Below are 23,983 nucleotides of genomic sequence, written 5' to 3' on the forward strand. Positions count from 1 at the left end.
AGCTGTAAAGATGAAAGCATGGTAGTACACCTGCCACCATCAAAGTACAAAATCCACTCAAATTAACTGAATTAACCAGCAATTGAAGTCTGTTATATTTTGAAGTAAAAGGAAGCTTGAGCAGACAGGTTAAAGCCTAAGTTTTGCTATGGATTCACATATAATGCAAATATATTTATACTTGGTCCACAGTCTTTCCTCACCTCATCTACTGTATATCACAACTAATGTACAGGTAATACTAACTACTTCAAGGTCACTTAAAATATCTCAGATGTAACAGTTGAATTCTGTAATTAAATTCAAGTATAGTCATTGTTATAAAGCACAGGACAATGTGCATCTTATACATGCAAATTCTATTTATGTAAAAGCAAAGTCCCAATACCTACCCTGAAAAAAAGTTAGTCTGTGATTAGTTGCACAAAACAACAGAGACTAAGGTGGCTTTGGCTGGGTATACTGTTAGCACACAAAGAGTGAAAGAAGTCAGAATTAGCTAAAATTTTAATGGCACCACTAAAGAGATGGCAAGAACCACATGAAGAAAAACAGCCTTCACTGTATATATACACTTCCAATAGGTATGCATATCTAATTGTTGCATTTACTGTTACTAAATATTATGCTAATATAACCCACAGAAAATACCAAACTGCAGTAACAGCTTTGCAGAACAGTGCAGAATAATTTGTACAAAGACGGAAAGATAATTATCAAATAATAAAAAAAAAAACCAATACAAAGATGACCATTATTCCTGTAGAACCAAGTTCATGAGTTACTAAATAACAGATTGTTAGAAGTATTTACAAACAGAAAAATGGAGAGCCAAACTTTGTCTTTGACTTTTTTAAAAGAGTTCATATACATTCTAATAATATGACTGCTTTACACACATATACAATATAGCCAGATCACAAAGACTAGTCATGTCAAAAATTAGTAACTGTGAGTTAATTATCCTAATTTTGTTAAGAACAGCTCAAAAGGTGAAATATATTTTTCAGGAATAATAAGAAGGGGGCAAACTTCTGTTCTGAAGAAGGTATAAAACAGTGACCCAAACCATTTTCACCAAGGAAAGGGGGTGGTGGAAGAGCAAGAACCACTCTCCAAACTCCTAATTGATATAAGCACAAGGAAAAACTTCCACCCCTGAGCTACATTGTGTAAAGGACTTGAAATGGGAAAAGCACTGAAGTCGGCTGAAAAAAACCTGCTATTTTTGCCAAGCAGGCACTCTTTATAAAACAGATAGTGAGTATTTTTTGTTTGGCTTTTGTAACTCTCATCTAACATCACATAATACTTGAACTTCAAAAATTTCAGCATTTTAATGTTTTCTTCACTACACAAAACAGCTGAACCCAAACTCTGCAGCATTATGATACATTTGTAAATTTGAAGGTACAATTGAAGTAATCCTCAACAAAAGTGAGTATGCTTGTTAGTCAAGATTATTATGAACTACAAATTAATTCCCATAGTAGTAAAACTGAGGGGTTCTATTTTGATCCAAACATTGGACAATTATTTCGTAATTATTGGCTAAAGTTCACAATAAACTAACTAAACAGAAAGAAAATTTTCTACAGCTTTAGAGAAAGAGCTAACTTTTTCAAGAGGCACTAAGTCAATGCTTGTTCATCATTTTTTTGTGCATCTTTCAAAAATGGAATGCTAATATCAAGAAGGTATTTTTCTGATAATTTTTAATGAAATCTCTTTTAAAAATCTTACCTCAGTCATTTTTGGAGGAGAACTGGTAGGAGGTGCACTTTCTGGCTTAGGAATGCTATCAATTAGCTCCAAGATACTTGTCACCTTCTGGTCTGATATTTGAATAGAAAGTAAAGGCAACTGTCCTGACAGTTTGAACCTGTTTTTAAAGAACCAAAATCAAAAGTTCCACAGTTAATTAATCTCAAAATTATTTCAGTCAAAGCTCCCATTATTTTTCTTCTGAAAAACATGAAAGTCTTCAGGGTCAGAAAATTCTTCATGTAACCACTGCATGTATTGTGTTTATATACATATATGTATATGTATATATACATGCAACTCTTCTGTTGCACACAGAAAAGTTACTTGATCAGCAACTCTCCACTTAGTAGCATAATTTAGATTCCATTTGCTACAAAATCTTGTGGATCAGGACCACAAATAGTATTCATAACCACTTCCGGTTTGGTTATATTAGGCACAGTTTCCTTACAATCAGAAAATGCCCCCTTCATGTTCATGAATTTAATTACTTACCATAAAACTCATAACTGAGCTTTTACACAGTCTTTTGCAGAAGAAAAGGTGGAGGGGTTTTTTATTATATGAATGTTTAGGGCTCAAAACATTTAAAAAAGAATACAAAATACTTCCTAGAACTCATGTATAGTTAAGCAGATTATAGCAATAGTCTAGATATTTAACAAAGGAATAAGCATATAGCAATATAGGGTATAAAAGAATAAAATAACCATCTTTAAAAATGAAAACAGTAAAACATATTTTAAGTGTATTTGAATAGGATTTGGCCAAAAAAGAAGTAGAATCACATCAAACATACACACTGAATTTTTAAAGACTTAAAACACTACTTTGTTTTTCATACAAGTGAGTGTAACAGAAGCAGAAAATTTGCTCAAATAACATATTGTGTTTCTATTAGAACTTCTAGTTGGAACAGATAAAGAGGTCTGTTCAACAGGTAACAGGGAGCACCAGATGCTTAATGCATGGTTTTAAGGAACAAGACAAGCTATTTCCTTCCACTTTTGATGCGCTTAACTCACACGTCAGTCTTCAAAGTGACATAAAATGTAAGACTGAAGAAGATGTGAGAATAAAAAGCTCCATATTTTCAACCAATCTCAGCTTACTCTGATACTGTAAGAGTATCTGAAAAAACAGCTTCTGACACTTAAGGAAGCATACAATTGTACATGTTAAATTGTGATAGTAATTAGTTTTCTTCAGCTTATTAATTTCTTCACATCCTTAAACTTACAGGATTAATTCTTAACTACTATTCTAACTCTTAATTCCAGTTCTATTAGAGAGAGATTTAGACTCTTCCTTCTTTTTTTCCCCCCTTTTTTTCTTTTATTATTATGGAGAGGGTTAAGGTAGATGTGTAACTAACAGGTTTGAAGGACCTCTCTCTACTGCGCTCCTCAGTTGATGGAGGAGCAATAGCAATTAAATATATAATAGCAATTCTCACGTACATTGCACTTAAACGTCTCAACAAAAATTTGTGTACATTGTTAAGACATTTTTCATGAGTGTTTGCACAACAGACAGCCCATACAGTCAGAAGGAAGGCACTCAGACACAAAGCAGACAACTGCAAATAATCTGGGCTCTCTACAGTGCTCTTTAAACAAGAGATTTTAAGGTTTGGAAAATCTCCATATGAAGAATCAATTACACCCCATTTGTGGAGACAGGCACGGGGAAGCGAAGTGCTTCAATTGATGAGGAAATCTGTGCAGAAACTTCTTTCAAGTTCAGTCTGGTTGTGTTTAGAAAGAAAGAATGCCACCATCAAAGCTGCAAATCAGTATATTCCTTCCCATTGGAATTTTTATTGTGTTTATAATGAATGCTATTATATAGGATGCTCTCAACATTGCTATCCTAATACTTTCTTCATACACCTTCAAAAACCATATGACAGACTCTCAGATACCTCTTTTCCAGAAAATGGAGGAACCATACAACAGGATAAAACAAACATAAAACAATACAAAACCTTACATTCTGTAAAACTACAGAATCATATCAGTGCTTCCAAATTTCAAGTAACAGAAACTATAAGGAGCAGCCAACTACCAGAAATTAAAGAAATGCAGATATTCACATCCAACCAGAATGAAAGTCCATTTTAATGATTAGGAAGTATGAGTAGATGAAAACACAGATGAACAGTGAAAGTCCTTTGATACAGTAGTCATTACCAAAATTACCTAAATTAGTATTCTCCCCAAAGTAGCAATATACAAATGTGCCTTTCTAAACAAAGTCAGGACAAAGCCTGGTAAATTCGTTACTGTTTTGAACAACAAAATTGCCAGGAATTCAAATGAATTCAATGGTCACTGAAAGACATACAATCAAAGAATCAAAATACAGAGACACCACATCATCTGCTTTTCAGATGACTAAATGCAAACCAGGGGCCTTCCAAACTAAGAAACTAACTTGTAAACATCTACTACATTAAACAACAATTCTGATAGTAGGTTTTGCTGTAAAAGTAACATATTTCCACTCATTTTTCTCAACAGAACTATGCTGTTCTATGCAGGCAGTTCCAAATATTAATTTTAAAACTCTGGAAAAATATAATATTGGGTTTACATGACAGTATACTTATAAAACCTGAAATATAAAGGATCAGATACATGTACACTAAAAATACTTTATATATATATATATATATATAAATTGATGTAAGCATAATATTTACCTATTCGACCCTATTCAACTATACTAAAATTTACAGTTTAGGGGATTCTTGCTGACACAAAACCTACAGTTAACCTTTATCATTTGTGCCCAATGAGATATAGAGAAAAATTATGCAGAAATTTTACAGAATCAGTATGACATATTAACTGCCAAAGCACACCCGGTAGCCAAGACAGTTAGACAGGTAGTATTGCAATACTGCAACATGTGTACTCATTAAGAGAAGACACTCCTTAATCCAGGTTATATCAGTGTAATTTTTGAGAGATGTGAATTACAAACCTACATTAAAATTATGTCAATCTGTTATATTACCATAGAAATTAAATCTCACTTTCTAACACAAAAAGATTCCTGTGAATTGCATTCCCCTTATTTGACCACCTTCACCAGAGAAAAAGAAAGGAGGGAAAACATTAAGATGTTCTGTAAGCCTCAAAATTCAGAATCCGGCCTCTCAGGTTTCCAGAAGGTGGCAGCATTACATCATGCAATCACCGATCGTTATTAACAGTACTAATAATTTTCGTCTGATTGGTACAATTTCCATAACTAACAAGATTTTGCTAAACAACCCTAAGTGCAAACTCAAGGCATTAAGAATTGTTTCCCTAGCAGGTAAACCAACTAGAGCAATAAGCCAAGTGAAAAGAGAGGGAGTATGACAGCACATTACTTTTCAAAATACTTTTTTGTATTTATAGAACTGATTTGAAATTCAGATTTTTAGCTCCTTGGTAATTTCAACAAGAACTGAAATTTAGCTATTAGGAAGACTGAATTAGAAAAGGCAGTAATATCTTTAATAAAAATCATTAAATATGCTAAGCATACTACTATTCTATCACCTTTTCAGTATCTGAAAACTTTTTGATTTATTTTCTGTTTTTCTAGATAAATGTATTTTACTTTCAATATTTAAATACAGCCAATGCAAAAGTGCACAGGTATGACCATATCCTTATTTTTTTCCTCTTTTTCCCCTCAAAAAAGTCATTTACCATAAAATTTCAAAACTGAGAAAAACACATACCTGGGCATTCTTGCATCTGTAACAACCATAGCCCTGCTAAATTCCAGTTTTACATCCAAGGGCTGCAAGATACACTGAGATGAGTTTTTCAGCTTCCGAGCTTCTCGCCAGTTCTCATCTAGAAGAGCAGAGAAAACCTACTTTAAACGCTGAAAGATATTCCTTCTCAGTACACATCACAGAATTCAAGTATCTGATATTAGTACATATTCCTAAAAATTCAGGTGCCATGATCTCTTTTACAGTTCTATCAACAGATGTATTTATACAGGATCTGAACTTCAGACATACAAGACTAATTAATCATTTCTCCTATTCTCATCTTCACAGCTACAGCATCCATGGGGTAGACTTCTAAGGACACAATTCTTAACATGCATCGTACTGGGAGTTTAGGCTCTGGGTTCTCCCCTGAAGAGTTAAATCATTAAATTGAATTAAATCCAAAGGATTAAGAATTAAATTATTAAGACTTCTCTGATGATTGACTCTATGTTGCTAGTTCCCAAAATACTAAAGTTTCCTTTGATACCTTATTGAAGTAGTTCAATTCTCGTGTTTTCTTTACCCTCAAAAAAATTATCAAACCTACAACTACTTGTGGATTCTGCTTTAAATCTGGAGAAAAGCAAAGGCACTGAAGAAAAACACCATAAACAAAGTAATTACAGTCTTACACTTATTATGCAACAAATCAAATGAGATGTCTTCAACAAAAAGAATTTTATTATGAGTTTGCTAAGATTGGAACTGAAGTCCTAAAGGTACATTTTGGAAATTCATCACATGTTCATAGTGAACATTTGATGATCAGAACCCTTACTTTTGAAGAAGTACATTCCAAAAGATTCTCCACTGCTTCAGCTAAAATTATGAGGCACAAGCACCACCACATTGTGTTTAGTCATATAAAGAAAGATTACTTTCATGAATACTTACCATGTTTGCTGTACAGTAACTGCATGCTGCTGAGCTGGACATCAAAACTGTCATAAGCTCTGGACATTATATCTTCAATAGAGGTTTGTCCTACTTTGATTTGTGATAAATCAGAACGGCTTTTGCTTGTCATCTTAAAACATGTCAAAAAAAAAAAAAAAAAAGGCAGGATAAATCAATTTCAGAAATATTCAAAGCATTAATTCTACAAACACTTCTTCCTATCACAACAAATGATTCAGTCCTCACTATAGGTCACAGAGTCCTGCAACTATCACAGCACAGCAAATACCTAAAATTCCTAGACTGCACCAAAACAAAAAACAGAGTATTAAACACCATTTCTTCCTCCAAGAAAGAAACAAAAAGCGAATTAAAATATATTATACACTATGTACAGAATAATTTTCTTTAATAAGTGGCTTATACTTCAAAGTATAAAGTCCCAAACCCTTTGTAATCAGTAGAATAATCATTCAGAATTTTTATATATAAAGTATTACTGCATTAAACAACTCAGATATGTGAAAGGTATTTCTGAACTCTGTTGAATTCAGTTGTGACACATTAGAGAGGAAAAGATGATTTGGACTGTTCATCATCAATGTCTTTCCTTTAGTATCAGTCAATATTCCTCTGATACAGCTTTGGGGCTCCCATACTTCTTTGGTATTTTACATTTGTATGTGCCCTCCCTGATGTTCATCTCTGCTGAAATGTGTCTGTCCTCATCCTTATATATCTAATAATTTTGGATTCATATTTGGTTTTGTCAAACCTGGGTAATATTCAAAAGAACTAAAGGAGGTTTAAAAACTAGCATCAAAGACACAGCAGTTATTTTTCAGTACTGCTGGACCCTAAGTCCACTGTAACTTATGTTAAAAATAACTTGGAGATGCAAATTCAGAATGACTAAATTAATAACCCTATTTATCTACTGAGAGACAGTTTTAATTTTACATGCCATTTTTCCTCCTGGGGCTTGATCTTTTCCAGTATGCAACTGAGGGAAAAAGATTATTTGTTTTGTGATAAACATGCTCATTAAACAAACTACCCACCTCTCACTTAAGCATGTCACTCAAAGTGAACACAGAATTACTAATCATATCCTGAGAGGCAACTAAATTTTCTCTTATGGTACTTCTATATTCTATTGAATCAGAGGAACCAATCTAGGAGTCACATTCAATACAAAAATTACTCATCCACTTCAGGAAAAAGATGTCACACACACTGAAGTCTGATTTTGAAATGTGTTCTTCTATGTAATGCTTCCAAGAGTAATCTTGTATGGGTGGAAAAGGAGGTGGGCTATTTGATCTACGATTAGATCCAGGAGGCTGTCTCAGGCACACAAAAAACTACAAAGTGCCAGTCCTACAAACTGCCTACAAATGACCAATACTCAGAAGAGCTGGTGAAATTATTTGTCACTGAAATAACTTGTATTTACAACCAGATAATATAATTTTTAGTATCTACAGAGCAACTTTATTCATTAATTCTACTTTCTGAAGCAATCCAACACATTCTTTTTAAACATGACCTATCGCACAGACCTGTACTTGGACTGGAGCAGCCCATTACCAAAGCATGGTACCACCATGACTGATGCACCTGATCAGAGCCATATGGACATAAGGCACTTAGGGACATCATTTAGTGGTGGACTTGGCAGTAATGAGTTATTGGTTGGACTTAAGGATCCTAAAGGTCTTTTCCAATCTATGAGATTCAGTAGTTCTATGATCAATATAGGCTGCTGACAATGGGACTGAGAGTTGCTCTATGGAGTAGGGCCTGGGAGTGCTGGTGGATGAAAAGCTGGATGATACCTGGCAATGTGCACTCACAGCCCAGGAAGCCAAACATATCCTGGGCTGCATCCAAAGCAGTGTGACCAGCTGGGCAAGGGAGGGGATTCTGCTCTCTACTCTGCACCTCACCTGAAGTACTGCAACCTGTGGGACCAGGTCCACAGAAGAGCCAGAAAAGTGATCAGAAGGACAGAACACCTCTACTCTAAGAAAAAGGCAGAGAAAGTTGGTGCAGCTCAGCCTGAAGAAGAGAAGGCTCTGGGGAGATTTTTCAGTAGCCTTTCAGTATTCAAAGTGGGCCAAAAAGAAAGATGGTACCAGACTCTACCAGGACTTGTTCTGACAAGTCAAGGGGTAACACTTTAAAACTAAGAGTAGATATAAGGAATTTTCTTAAAATGAGAGTGGCAAGACACTGGCACAAGTTGCCCAGAGAGGAGGCAGATGCCCACCCCTGGGAACATTCAAGGTCAGGATGGACAGGCAGATGAGGAACCTGATCTAGTTTAAGATGTCACTGCTCATTGCAGGGAGGTTAAACTCAATGACCTTTAAAGGTCTCTTCCAAGCCAAACCATTCTGTAATTCGAACTCCAATCATAGGTTCAGAAAGTAATTATGTGGAAATGACATAGAAAACTAACTCTATTTAGCAAGATTTTAGGATTTGAAACAAATTTTTGCTAAAACACAGACAGTAATCTAAATAGATAGTAAGGGGAAGAATCAATTTCACCCAGAATACAAGTAAATAAAAAGTAAATTGCCTGTGCACATACAAGATCATTTATCCTGAAGAACACAAGTTCATCAATGAGTAAGAAGACTGCTAATATTATGGACAAAGTCTCTTCTAATTTATTTCAAAGTCTATTTCTTTTTTATAGTGATAAATTATAATTTCACATACCTCATGCAAGGGAAAAGTCAAAAAGATAAATTATCATCTCAAACATACCTCTCATCTCATCCAAATTATCTTAAATATTGCGAGTATGTTCACTTTTCTTATTTTAAAGTTAATTCAGTGATTAAAGGGTAAGTAATAATAATATGAAAAATAAGAATACCATTTAATCATGTAACAAAGAAGTTCACTATTTTATATTATAAGGCAATGTAAAGAATTACTAGACATTTTCCATGTAGCAGTCCAAAGTATCAACAGTAATTTCATACTAGGGAAGGAGTATTTCCTAGCAATTCTTTTGCACTGAACGATTCCACCGAGAAGAGTTCGGTAACTTTTGCCTTGACTAGAAAGCACTTTAAAATAAATATCTAATAAATAAACTGCAAGAGGTACTCTTACTCTTGTAAGAGTAAGAGTAAGTACTGTGAGACTCCTCACTACCATAAAACTCAAATTAAGAAACTGTAAATCAGGTAAAAAGCTGAATTATAATTTTTGGTTAATTACTGCATTACATAAATACATACTTTAAAACTACCAAGATCCAGAAGTAGTAAATTTGATGTATGATCATAGAATCCTTTTTGTGGAACAATGATGTATGAAGCCATGAGGTTTATTTTGAGGTCAAGAACTTTCTGGGTTTCAATAATATACAACAAACCTGAAAAAATAGTACAATTATTAAATACAAACAAACAAAAGTAATTCACACAGAACCTATAGGACTAAAAGAAAGCAATAATAAGAAAATCAGGTCTAATTTTAAACAAACTCTTAGTTATCTGTATGCCAGATAACTAAGGTACATATGCTCTTCATATTTCTTCTGAACCATTCATTATAGACACTCCTTAAAGAAGAATCAAGTAGATGAAATGATGATAGCAAATGGTGCTAATTGACAAGTACAGACAACAACGTGACATATGCAAACTCAAAAACGTTTCCCACTGAGCAGAGATTAAATGAGAAGAACTGGAATGTGAACTGCAACTTCAAAAATAATGAATTAACCCATTGTGTTCCATAGATTCAGAAATTTATTTGCTCTAGAATTTCTTATTGGGAATATCCAAATCCACTGGTCAAATTGTGAGTGTTTTTTGATGCTGAAATACACAAGTTTACACTAACTCTGCTGACAAACATCTCCATCTTGAGATACCAAAGATATGCAAACATATGATCTTACAAAAATTAAATTTAAAAATCATGCAATTAGCTGGGAAAATCAGACATTCATACTATTTGAGACCAAATTCTGCTTTTTTGCTCTGCTGAAGAGTGAATGATATTGCTTCAAGTTAGCTCTGGAAACTGTCTTATAATGCAGCCTCAACTCATTAAATATTTACAGTTTACAACAAGCTGATGATCACACAAGTAGAGATAATGAATTACAAAGATGACAATATGACAGTAAACACATCCACTGGTAAGAAAACAATTAAAACTGTTACATTATCAAAGGTTGCACTGTCACAGGAGAGCTAGGCTAGTCAGTAAAGAACTGGATTTTATCAATTTGCACTGCCTAGTTGAATTTGAGTGATGTAGAAAGGTCAAGTAAACATTTTCTTGTTTCTTTTATTTGGGAAGAAAATGTAGTGGAATCCATAAATTGAGCTCTGGTAAACCAAGGGTTTTTAATGTATTTTAATGCTGAAAATCGTAACTACTCCAGTGTAGCAGGTTCCTTCAATTTTGCAGTTCACAGCTCCCCTGTATTTTCCAGCTACGTTCTATTGCTTCGTAGAAAACTGTTAAGAACTCATTCTTGAGGACTGCAGGTCCAGACATATTAATTACATTTATATATTCCCATTTTTCTTATTCTACCTCTGAGATTAGCATTAGTCTCCTGCAATAGAAATATTCTGCAGATCAAATCTTTTTTCCCTGGCAATTCTCTAAGACTCAAGACAAGATTACACAAGCAATGCACTGCAATATTTTTAGATATTCTCATCAAATTTTTCATTTGTGACTGGGAAAAGGTTTTAGGTTACTCTGGACAATACAGCATTCTTGTGAGGGTCCAAACAGTGTTGGATATACCTCTACAGTAACAATATGCTCAAACTGTAATAAACACAGAGCATGATTGCATATTTCCACAAAATATTAATTATGATCAACACCACTATATTTGGTGCTAATGAGCAGAAAACCAAGCATATTATATCTAAGCAAATTTTAAATTTTATCTCAGAAATCAGCAATCAACTGTTGTACCAATATACTCAATATTGCTCAAGACATTTCTGAAAGAAAAGACAATCAAGCTGATCCATGTAATTCTAGTTAATCTGATATTAGTCCTTAATTCAATAGTTCACTCAAAAAAGAACTAATGAATAAAAATACCACTGAAGTTTGATTTCCCTCTCAATACTAGGCTGATAGAAGCAATCAATTAAATAAACCTTTTCTTGAGTTTTCTTTAAATCTTTATCACTTGAGTATTCAGATTTTTTTATATTTACAATTTAATTATTAATAGGTTAAGAAATTATAAGAGGTTTAAGAAAACATCCATTGTTTGGTTTTTTTCCTTTTAAAAATAATTTATATATGAAATCTCTCCTCCGCATCCACTCCCATCCACAGAGACAGGACACTGTGCTGGACACATCTCTGATTTACAAAGCCTCAGACATCCTTACTGGAACAAATAAAGTCCACAGATCTCAGTGCTAGTCTTCACAGTATTCAGCATTTGCATTCATGTCTTAAAATACAAGATCTCTAGAGATAAACAGGATGAAATGAAAACTAGTGTAACGACTGTAAATCTGAGCAGCTGTAAAGCAGATAAATACAGTTTACACAACCTGAACTGAGTCAATGCAAATCAAAATCAATATTCATCAAGGAAGTCAGAAAACCAAAAACACCTATGCAAAAGTATAATGTCCTGAAAAACACGAAATCTGAAGAGGATTCAGAGGTTAACTTAGAGGACTAAGATCTCAGAATCAGTATTTGAGGAGTAATAAATAACTAAGGCCTTTTATATATCAGATGAACAAAACAGAAGATGTAACAAACTTTTTTAACTCTGTATGGAGTAAAAATACTGAAACACTATCTGTGGCTTTGGAGCATATTTTATAAATAAGTCATAAGTATAAAAAAAGTAGAAATAGTTTAAGTTAAAGAGATACACACATAAATGCTTATTGCAGTATGTCTATTCAATACCTAGAATAAACATACTACAATAAGACTGAAAAATTCAACTTGTTTAGGTGGTGTGTTAGAAATCTATGACTTGGATGCACACATCTCCATAGGGAAAGATACACTCTTAGCATTCCTACGATCTAAAATTTGTCTGAGTGTGCCGTCAGAAGAGTGTGCCGTCAGAAGAGTATGCAGCACTTGCCTGTTGATGTTTTTTCACGGAATTCTTCAAGTTTCATCAGAGTTGCTGATGTCAATTGCTCTAAATGTACATCTTTTGGAGGTCTGAAGAAATCCACTAAGTTATTTACTGTTATCTGTTAAAAAAAAAAAAAAAGGGTAAATTTACTATTAAGCTGGACTTTTGAAGATTTATAGTTTATTCAAATATTTACTTACTGCATCATATACTATTTCCAGTGGTTGTGATTCTATTCTAATCCTCTGGTCTGCTTTCTCATCCAAAGGGTTAGTCTCAAACATTATGCTTAAAAGTGAGGTACTGTCATCTGAATAGACCGTTCGAGAAGACAGGAGACGGGGTGTACGCTTTTCTTGAGACACTCCTGTAACTTCAAGAGAGGTAATTTTTGTTTCAAACCTGTAAAAAAATGTAAGTAGACTGTTCAGATGCAATATCCATCTGGCTAAGTACAATTACATGGTAAGAGTATAAAAAATTAGATGGGAAAAAAAAAACCAAATCACAAACCAATACAACACATTTCTACCCCACCTTAAGTATAAATAGCTTATTCTAAGGATATAATACATCCATCCATGTGTTAACTCTTTTCCATTTCATTATCTTTTGTGTCTATTAGTTGCCCCTATCTAAATACAAAAGGGCATCCAAGTTATTTCCTTCATACATTTTTCATGAGGACAGGTGTCAGGGCAGGTAAAAGATTCTGCAAAGTTGTAGAATTCAAATGAGAATTCTTTAGTACGACTTCAGGAATTAGAAGGTGTATTTATAGTGGGAAACAGACATACAGCAGAGAGAAAAGGGTTCTGGTGCAGAGAAATTAAAGAAACAAAGATAAACAGTCTAATTACTCCAAGAGGTACTTTTTAGATCTTGAATTTTTTTTCCAAGATGCTATCCACCTCTGTAACAGCTCTGAGTTGAACACTTTTTTATCTCCCAACACTCTAAGAAAAATATTTCACTGTAAAAAATGTAGTGGTTTTTTCCCCCTTTTTTTAGTACTATAGCATTGTCAGGGCCATTTAGATGAACAAGAGTATCAACAAAAAACACTGATGTAAAATCTTAGAAAAAATTATACATGAAACTAATCAAGATCAATAGTATCTTAATATCATATATATATTATACTTATATATCTCAAAGTAGAGGGAACAAGGTTTAAACCAGGAGGGTTACCTACTCCCAGAATTTTAAAGTCATTACATTTGAAATAAAATTGGAATATTTCAGTAGATGCTTTTCACCACGTACTGTGAGAGCACAAAACAAAGGAAAAATCATCAGTTGCATCTTTCTTCCCCAAATCTCAAGGTGAACTGGGAACACAAGAACTTTCCAGTCATGTTAAATGCCCACGAACAAGTGGTTGCAAGATCACCTTGCTCAGGTTTAGTTTCAAAAGGAAACTTAACAGTCACTTTTCAAAGCAAATAACAATAACTGGATTGTTTGCACATAACAATGACAAACTGAAAAACAAAAAAAGGAGTATATCCGTATTAGCACAAAAAGCTCTGGAGACGCAGAGAATTCAATCATGGGAAGAGTATCCATGATTCATCCCTTAGCCGCAGAATAATTCCACTCCAAACTGCACAAGAAATGACACTTAAATACCACAACACAGTCTTAAAATGCCTACCAGTCATCATCATAATTTCATGAGAGGCAAAACCAGTTTGATAGAGAAAGCTCACCTTATAGCTTGTGCACCTGGTCGTTGGGTAAATACTGTACTCAAGTCAGCTAATGAAAATTCTATTAGCTTAGGAGTTTGCTGGTTTTCTCTTATTGATATCGACATGCTTAATAAGTTCACAGAGAACTTCATGGCTTCATACTAGATATGCCAGAACAACAGCAACACAGGAATATAAAATACATTAATATACATCTTGATACAGTTTAGGAAGAGATGAAGGCTACAACTAAGTTTGAAACTATTGCTTTCATGCATAGCTTGTATCATAGCTGGTGTAAAAATCTACAAAGAGGCAAGGCTAAATATGAGGCTTTTATATCTTTACCACATTTTATGAAAAAGACTCTCTGATGCAGAGGTAGAAAGCAGTTCATCATGTCATCCTTAGTATCTTACAGTAAGAGAACTTATCAGACTATTTCCAAACAGTTCAACTATTTCAACAGTTCAACATGTTACTCTTTCCTAGTACAATCCTTGAATCATCTCTTTCCTTATATAATATATAATCACTTATATTTTAGATTACAGTGCACTTCCTGATCTTTGTTAAGATTCCCTAGTGCATTTTCTTAAAAACCTTTTGAATATTGTAAGATAATATATGAATATACTTCAATATTTAAACTACAGTACACTACATCTATGATCTTATTCTTGTTAGAGCAAGCAAAAATTTATTCTTTACTATTTCAGAATATCCAAAGGTAAGCTTTGTAGCCACTATACTGAAACTGCATCTAAGGACGCAGAAAACCAGCATGCAGTATCAGAACAATATTCAAATACAGAGACAAAGCTTCAAGTAATTTAAAAGTGATTCCATATCATCTTTATAGATTTTTGTTGGTAGATAAAGCTACTGTTTGTTACCATATAGTCAGCTATGACTCACTGATTTTGGAAGGGTTGGATCCACAGCTGTTTCACTATATCCAATTGCTGCATAAAGTTTAGCCTTCTCTTCCTGTGTCATCAGTTCTTCAAGACCTGCCACATATCAAGAGGTTAGTTAAACTGAGTGTAGGTATCTGAAAAATGCAAATACTGTTATACACTTTCCAGTGCATGGTAGCTCTACAATATACAGTAGTCTTGCGAATCTAAAGCATGCTTTAAAATGTTCTTATAATTTTTTCCTTACTTATTCTATTTCCTATCTTGCTAACAACAGAAGCAGCCTTTGAAATTTAGTTTCTATGTTCCATAAACTTTACTAGGTGCCTCATAAATCAAACATGAAATACACAAATTTTAAAATGAATGCAAGTAAAATTGTTTACATTATGTTAACTTATACTGCATTGAACACAGTTCAGAAGGAACTATGGAGGAGTTGTACAATTGTACAACCTCTATTACACACAATTAACAATTATATCAACAAAAGAAAAGGCTAAGAGAAAATGTATACAGCAATCATTTGATAACAAGTTCCACTGCTAGTACCTAGGACTCTAATAGATTCCTAGTAACAAAAAGAACACCAGTAAATTATCATACTTGAACCCTTTACTTCTTGGTTTTGTTCATCCTTTTTTTGACCCGACCAGCTCCATATCCAGCTAAACCAGCCACCAGAATTTTCATCATCTTGTTTTACTCCTGGCCTGTAGATTTTCAATCCAGCCTTAGTTGCCTTAAATTTTAAAAATATTCAGGTAAGTAATTTTCTTCATGCTTTTTTATTCATTTTCCTAAGAAAAATATAGACCAAGAGCAGCTCTAACAAATCAGAACATCATTAGACAAGCATTGAAAAGGCAAAATGTTTTTATTTAATTTCCCTTCTAGTCACTTTTTCAAGTACACAGTGTATTATGGACCAATTTTATTTTGCATAGTAACAACCACCTTTACAACAGAACAGAGCATGTAAAGGTCAATAAACATTTCTTACATAGCAGAATTCTCTCCAGCTTTCACCATATACATTATATGCAATGGCTTTCTAAAGGATAATTTAAAATTCATATTAAGCAATTAAATGGCCATCACAGGTCAAATTTTTTTATTAGCCCTATATTTTTCATTTCAAGATGGATACCCAAAGCAATTAAAAAAGTATTTACACTCATAATACAGTATTTACTCTTAACTATTCCTGCATGTGATACATATTGTTAGACTAGTAAGGAAGCCCTCCCTCCTCCCACACTCATTATTTCCACAAATAGAGGATGCCTTGTCTGATGCCTGTGATGATTCCAATACTGGGTCCTCACAGAAAGTGTAGGCTACATACAAAGCTGACCACTGAAAGTTTGTCATGGGGATGGCAAACAAACATCAAGTGATCCAAATTTGTTCTCAGAACTATAGTGATCCACACAAGCTTTCTTCGTGACTAATACAATCCAAAAAATACACAATCAGTTGCAGATAAGCCCTAAGTTTAAAGATACTAAAGTGAAAGTGAGACAGGAATCCCTTCTCAGCATTCAAAACCCAAGTATCTCTGCAACACAATTAGGAAAAAAACAGCTGACTATAAATCAGTACTCTGTAGGGACTTGTCACATCTACATACCTACTGGACAAAGGAAGGCAGGACTCACGACAGAAATATAAAGGCTTCTGGATTTATACTATTGATTCACCTCAGAGAGATGATGCAGAATGTGAGCTTAACAACACAAAGCTACAAAAAGTTTGAACAAAGTCTTCAATAGCCCTCTTTATAAAGGTTACCATGTCATCAAGCAGAAGTTACAAAGTGAATGACCCAATGGAAAAATGGATAGGCCTTAGATATAAGGAGGTTAAATCTGTGAAATTACAGATTTCTGGGATACTGAGGGGTTGGTGCTGAAGGACAACTGCCATGTAGAATAAGTGATGTTTAAAGCTATGACTCTTTCACGTGTCTGAGGCAGAAGCAGGCACCAGAACCCAGGGAAAGAAAGACTGCACACAGAAGCCACTTCTGCAAAGATGAAGGAAAAAAATCTGTTCAGAATAGGAACTACAAAAATTTGCTAAAGAATCCTCTTGAACTTTCCCTCTCCTCCATTTACAGTGGTTTAGTAATCAATGCAGTCACAGACTTAATCAGCAAGGTCAACTACTTTGACTAAAACAGAGAACTACCTGAAAGGTGGGTGTAGCCAGGTAGGTCAGTCTCTTCTCTTAAGTAACAAGCAACTGAACATGCAGAAACAGCCTCAAGTTGTGCCAGGGAAGGTTTACATTGGCTGTTAGGAAAAGTGTCCTCACTGAAAGGGCTGCCAAGAAAAGCAACCTGCTGCCCAGGGATGTGGTTGAGTCACTATCTCTGGAGGTATTTAAAGGGCACGTAGAGTGGTGCTCTGGAGCATGGTTTACTGGTAGACTTAGCAATTTTCTGCTAACAGTTGAACTTGGTGATCTTCCACATCTTTTCCAATCTATATGATTCCATGACTCTGTCCTGTGCTCTTACTGAAATAAATCCTAAAAGTCTGCCCTAGGTTGAAAGGATAACGTTTCTCAAGCTGATACAGAAACTTGATACTTAGCTCACTGAAGCTACTATTTGGCACTTCAAACACTCATGATAAAACAGCAAAAATGGTCTGAGGTTTGGAATATAAAGTTCTGGCTACAAAGTTGCCTGAAAATCAGCACTGTGATCACAAACATGATTTCTGAGGAGCTTGATTTCAAGGTCTAAATAAAAGTAAGCCCTTGAAATTCAACTCTTAGGTATGCTTTTAAGAAACAGAAATGCTTCACAAACAGCAGGATCATTTGCCTGGCTTTACTCAGCCCACATCTAATGGGTGATCCTTTAAATACTTGGCAGACCTACGGCTAACTGTCAGGATACTAAAGTAGTAGTAAATTTGTCTCTTCGAAGTCCTTTGAATCCTTTTTCAAAGGTATGACCTGATAACAACACAGATGCGTCCTGACAGATGGAGACAGAACACAGCTTAGAATTACTGTGACCTGATTTTGAATACTTTGAAATATATTCAGATAATCAGCCAGTACATCTTTCAAGATGTGCTTCCAACATTTTTCAAATGCAAGACTTAAAGCCCAAACAACTGAAAATTCATTTTCTTACAACCTACTTCTAAGTGTTACAGAAATGTATCTTAAAACTCATAATTTGAAGGTAGTCAGGAATGCAATATGACATAACCTTTTGTAAGCAGCATAATCACACTGGGGGAAGGAAGAACAAAACTAGATAGGAAATATTTCAAGATTTCCATCAACTTGCAAAAAGTAGAAGGAAAAAGATAAAACCAAGAGAAACTTTCCACTACAATATAAGATTATTTCAAAATCAAATGAGAACTAAACCAAAACCAAACCTTCCCCCACCCCTTGAAAAGCACTCCAGTTTGGACAAACTGAAGGGGAACAGTCATGAATATTTCTTCTGGTTCTGTTAGAGTCTGGATAATGGTAACACAAGCATTCAAATGGGGGTGTACATACAGACAAATAGAAGGAAAAATCACATTTATAGATTCCTCTTCACAGTTTTGGGTTAGAAGGACAACATCTGTGACTGGAGTAATTGCATTTATACTATATTTAATATAATTCGCATACAAAAACAAAAAAAAAATTAAATTTTTTTGAAGCACTGCCGTAAGTAGTAACCGAGCTTTATAAAGTTTAATTATTAATTACTGCCTTCTTTCAGATTGTAAACTTATTCTGCTTACTTTTAGGCACCTTAATTATTAATGGAGAAAGATCACAGATTTCAGAAAAACTACAAATATTTCACTTCAATGTCCTAGAAAGATGCTCAGATACTATATGTAAAACTAAGCAGTACATTAGCCTAGGAAAACCAAGGCTAACAAATTAAGCATAACTACTCAAGTCACATTATCCTGCCTAATTGCACTAATCTATTTAAATGTATTCTGCATTTGCTGTACTCAAGAGTAACATTTGCAATCAGAAACACTGATTCTCTTTTCAAAGAGCCAACATACTACAGGCGATCACTCAATGTAAAACAGTATCATGAAAAAAAGGAATAAACTAATAGTCTAGACTGTTGTGGGGAGAGACAGCTTTGGGTGTAAGCATTTCCAATTTAACTTCAGTCATCCTTTGGCCACATTTTCCACAGTATTATCTTTCCCACCAGAAGTAGAAAGGGATTTATCCCAGATCAGTCATTTTGAAGAAAGAGTACATGGAGTCATTAATTTTTGTTTAATTACAAGCTGAAAAACTAACTATGCCTTATAACAAAAAGCCATTAACAAGGAAAATTTAAAGACTGTATGATACACAGTTCAATCACCATAGCTAAAAGGCATCTGCCTAAAATCTCCACAACCTCATGTTTCAGTTATTCACAGACTCATTTAAATGATGTAATTTTACCTCAACTTCTGCTTGTTGCCTTGCTAAAGTGATGTTAAAAATATCCAAGGCCTTTTCAAATTCCTAGAAGAGAGATGAGAAATTATTTTTGACAATTTAACAATTGTTACATTCCATGGCTCGGTTTTACAGGAAACAACAGCAAGCAATTCAATTCATGCAATCCAAGTTAATTCGTTCAATCTGAAAATTTAAATTTAAAAAACAGCTTAAGGTGGCGTGCTGCAAAAGAACAGCACACCACCTTAAGTTGTTTTTTCTTGCAGTTTCTGATTTAAAGATTTACCTCATGTATTCGTTAATACTACTAACAAAGAAAGGTAGTGACAAAGTTGCAAGTATGGCCACTGAAAGTTTTATTTTAACTTAGAAGTGATACAGGAATATTTTAACATTGAAGTTTGAACAAGTATCAGGATGAACAATATTTAAGCCTTCAACAGAAAATTACTAACCTCCAACAATTTTAAGATTTCTTCACTAGGTTTTTTTGATGTTATCTTTGTTTTATACAACTCTTTATAGTTCTTCACTTGCTTCCTATGATGTGAAATATGTTCCCATGACCACATTTGGAGCTTAGGTTGAACATTTACTCCAAGAACACCATCAATAACATATTTCCACCTAGCAAAGAAAAATGTATAGCTTATCTTTCTTTTGGCATATTAAGGCTTTGCAGACTCTCACTTAATACAAATTCAAGTTGCCAAGAGTGAAATCCCCTGACTAATAGCGTACTTCTGATCAGCTGAGAAACCTAAGTATTTTACTTAGGTAAAATAAGTAAGTATTACTTATTTTTCCCCCAGACAAAGTTGACAGACTACTGGTTCCTAAAATTCAAAAGTAACTATGTTTGAAAAGTACCCACAAATCTATGCATGCACATGTGAGAATAACAAAAATATATTTGTAAGGAATCTTCTGAAAAGAAATCAAATCTTTACCATATGTGTTGCAAAGGTTTGCCCGTTTTTAGATGATAGCAATGTTCTTGTGGAACTACCTAACATATAACAGTGGCTTTCACTTAAACAAATTTATGATACAAAAATACTATCAGACTTAAGTTCCTGATAATGGTCTTTAAGAGAGCAATCACAGGTTTTCAAATATTGTGTCCACAGCTTTGGTTCGAGGTCCTCATCACCTTCCTACAATACTAGCTCAAGAAAAAATACTGAAAACAAAAGAGAAGACTTCCTTTCAGCAGGAAATGAGTTCTAACCTTCTTAAGTAAGAAGCAATTCACTGGTAATTATTTCAAGTTAATAACTAACAAATTATTTTCAAAGTCTAAGGTTGCCTACCATGTCCTGGTGTTGTTGTGCACTGGAATATCAGGTCTGTACTTCCTATATGGCAGATTTCGAGTCATCATATCAATAGACTCAAGAAGCTCCATAACACTGAAGTACTAGGCAAACAAATTCAAACTGAGCATTATTATCTTTCTGAGAACAACACGTATCAAGCTACTCTTTGAAGAGAAAAACAGTTACAAAAAAAAAAAAAACCAAGACTAAGTTAATAGATTCTATATGTACACTATAAAATTTCAGACCACCTTTTTTATTCTGCAAACTAACTTTTTTACAACATTACATATAATTTCAGAAAATTAGCTGGTACCTGTGGCTTATTGAATTCAACAGTTATATCCTGTAAGTTTACATCTAGATCTATTTTCGGTGAGGAAAAGTCAACATCAGATCGAGGATTCATAAGGAGCTTGGCTTTAGCTGAAATTGGGCGGAATACTAAAAAATACAAGTCGATATAAAAAGTGCAATTAAATTATATAAGAGTGTAATAAATTATACATATATTTATGTTAAATTATGCCAGCCTATTAGTTTTAGAATGCTAGACTTGAAAAACATGAACAACTTGAAAAACATGAACTGCACCAACAGAACTTAGAATATAATCTATACTCAATTTTCAGTTTCACTCTGGCAACATTTACGAAACAAATTTTTGCAGAACACCACCACAACTTTCCTGTATGCTGAATTACATGCAGATGTTTCAATAAATAGTTTATATTTGTAACAAATGGAATATTTTTTGGCTATGATACATTTATAGTATGAGACAGTTTCAAATATAGCATTTATTTCACTATAGGAACTCTTATTCCTTAAGATTTTTTTGCTATTGTTGCTATTACAAATGCTTTACTCTTCAATAAATTATACTCACAACAATGGTTAAAACCAAACATTCCGTTTCTAATTCCAAGCCCAAGTAAGCATGAACAAAATCAATATTACAAGAAAAAACATTCAGAGCAGAAATATTTGATCTGTTCCATAGTTTGGCAATATCAGGCTTTTGAAGCCAAGTTTAGTTCAATATTTTCATCTGTTTCAGCAATTGATCCAATAGTAAGAATTTTTATATTATCTGAGTTCATCAAAATCATATTTTTTTCAAATATGGTTTCTTTCATCTCAGCAAAAATACTGATATATTACCTACATATCAAATATTCCAAATTCTCTGAAAGGTTCATAGTAGTGGACACATGCATTTTTGCAAGAAGAAACCATTAAACTTTTAGCTACACCTCTATATGGTAGCATTTCAATTAATTTTCTCCCTGTATTTAGCTTCCTAAAGTCCATTTTTTAATGGTTCTTATACATAAGAATGTTCTCATACATGTTTCTATTTACATGAAGTGATAAAATAAGACTTCATGCTTATTACCTTCCTATCAAAGTTTTAGACTTCTAAAGACTTGCCCCAAACAGGACCAAATTTTCGTTTACCACAGTAAACCAGCACGGTCAGTATTTCTGATGGCACTGCTGAATTTTAAGAGTGTGAATCTTGAATCCTAAGCTTTACATAAACCCATTTTGAACTTACTACATAAAGACTTAAACAACTTATAATGTCTAACATTTGTTTTCTTGCAAAAAGAATCAAATCCAGCAACTAAAAAAGATGGGTAAGGAATCAGAAGAAATTACTAGATAGCTCTCTGTCAGTCAAAATAGAGATACTTTTTGGGGAAGGTAGCAGCATAAAACTGACAGTGCCTTTTTTAACCCTGGCTATAGTGAACTGAAGACTTTCCTGCTAGAGAACAAGCCACTTCCAAGGCCATTCAGACTTGTGAACAGTTTCTAAACAGTCCCACAGATGCACATGATAAACACAAACCATGTATTTTCCATATAATGGAAAGCAAACTATCACCATGTTTGAGTGATGACAATGTGATTTTCAGACTTAAGTAAGTCATACTCAAAGCAATATAACTTGCAATAGTCCCACTAAAAAAAAAAAAGGAAATTAATGTTTCAAAGTTGTGTGATTACTATTTTCACCTCTGATGGAAAAAAATACTCTGCATAAAGCAGGTGACCTCAAAAACATACTCAAACTAATGTGAATTCACCAAACTTACACAGTGTATATGTTACTGCTAAACTTCTTAAATAAAGGAATTAATTGATGGATGTTAACAATGAGAATCTATGTACTACATTCCATTAGAATGATACATGACTCAAGACTCACTTTTATCAAGGCTTTTTTTATATAACTATAGAATACAGTATTCACTGTCAGAAAGACAGTTACTCTTCCAGGTTTAAACTGCACTCCTTAGTAAGATTTTTGAGTAACAGCCAAAGTGACAACCTCTGAGACCCAGTAAAAACTACCATTAAAAATGAGTATTACAATTAAATAACACTTACCAAAATCATAACCGCTTGGAATCATGTTGTGGCTGGCAACTCCCTGTTTTAAGTTAACCTACACACACAATGAAGTGAACAGGAAGTTGTATTTCTATTTCCAGATAAAGTTTTTGAAGTACAAAATGTTAGCATTTTTAAACAGTTCTCAGATAATCCCTCTGACCCAAAGCAAATTCAAAATACTCATCTATGTTTTAAACAGAATGATATGTCTATATTTAGCTAATAAAATAAAACTGAATAGTGGTAAGATGACCATCAATTGTCTAAATTCGGATACTCACAGAAGACTGGTTTTTTTAACTTTCTCAGATGAGCATTATATTTCCATCACATAAAAGCCTTAACATATACTGTGTTTTCCTAAAAACACTTTTAGTTAAAAACAATTCCCCAGGACATTGACATAAAAAGAAGCAGGCCTGAATGTGAAGCATGTTCTCTGCTTCCCAGTTTCAACTAGAAGACTAGATACACTATCTTACCAATGATTCATCCCAACCACCACGGTAGAACATTTCTGATTTCACATTCCAATAAGCAAAAAGGTTATCCAGTCGCACAAGCTGTAAACACAACAGAACATATGTATTGGTATCTACAAATTTTAGATTAATAATTTGGATTTCACA

The 23,983-nt window shown here is 33.9% G+C and overlaps 1 protein-coding gene across 2 annotated transcripts in view; it reads right to left on the bottom strand.

Moving 5' to 3' along the window:
• The window catches only part of VPS13A (vacuolar protein sorting 13 homolog A), a 104,779-nt gene that overhangs the window by 69,223 nt on the left and 11,573 nt on the right, over positions 1-23,983 (bottom strand). For both annotated transcript variants that reach the window (XM_053932471.1, XM_053932472.1), the window contains exons 9-23: positions 23,837-23,917; positions 23,349-23,406; positions 21,265-21,392; positions 20,943-21,049; positions 20,085-20,256; positions 19,630-19,692; positions 15,790-15,925; positions 15,182-15,276; positions 14,282-14,424; positions 12,770-12,971; positions 12,573-12,687; positions 9,709-9,845; positions 6,446-6,578; positions 5,507-5,624; positions 1,744-1,882 (exon numbers count right to left, since the gene is read on the bottom strand). In XM_053932471.1, coding sequence (XP_053788446.1) covers positions 1,744-1,882; positions 5,507-5,624; positions 6,446-6,578; positions 9,709-9,845; positions 12,573-12,687; positions 12,770-12,971; positions 14,282-14,424; positions 15,182-15,276; positions 15,790-15,925; positions 19,630-19,692; positions 20,085-20,256; positions 20,943-21,049; positions 21,265-21,392; positions 23,349-23,406; positions 23,837-23,917 — 1,827 coding nt within the window. The remainder of the gene's footprint in view (positions 1-1,743; positions 1,883-5,506; positions 5,625-6,445; positions 6,579-9,708; positions 9,846-12,572; positions 12,688-12,769; positions 12,972-14,281; positions 14,425-15,181; positions 15,277-15,789; positions 15,926-19,629; positions 19,693-20,084; positions 20,257-20,942; positions 21,050-21,264; positions 21,393-23,348; positions 23,407-23,836; positions 23,918-23,983) is intronic.

Source organism: Vidua chalybeata, chromosome Z, assembly GCF_026979565.1.
Source record: "Vidua chalybeata isolate OUT-0048 chromosome Z, bVidCha1 merged haplotype, whole genome shotgun sequence".
Classification (NCBI taxonomy): Eukaryota; Metazoa; Chordata; class Aves; order Passeriformes; family Viduidae; genus Vidua; species Vidua chalybeata.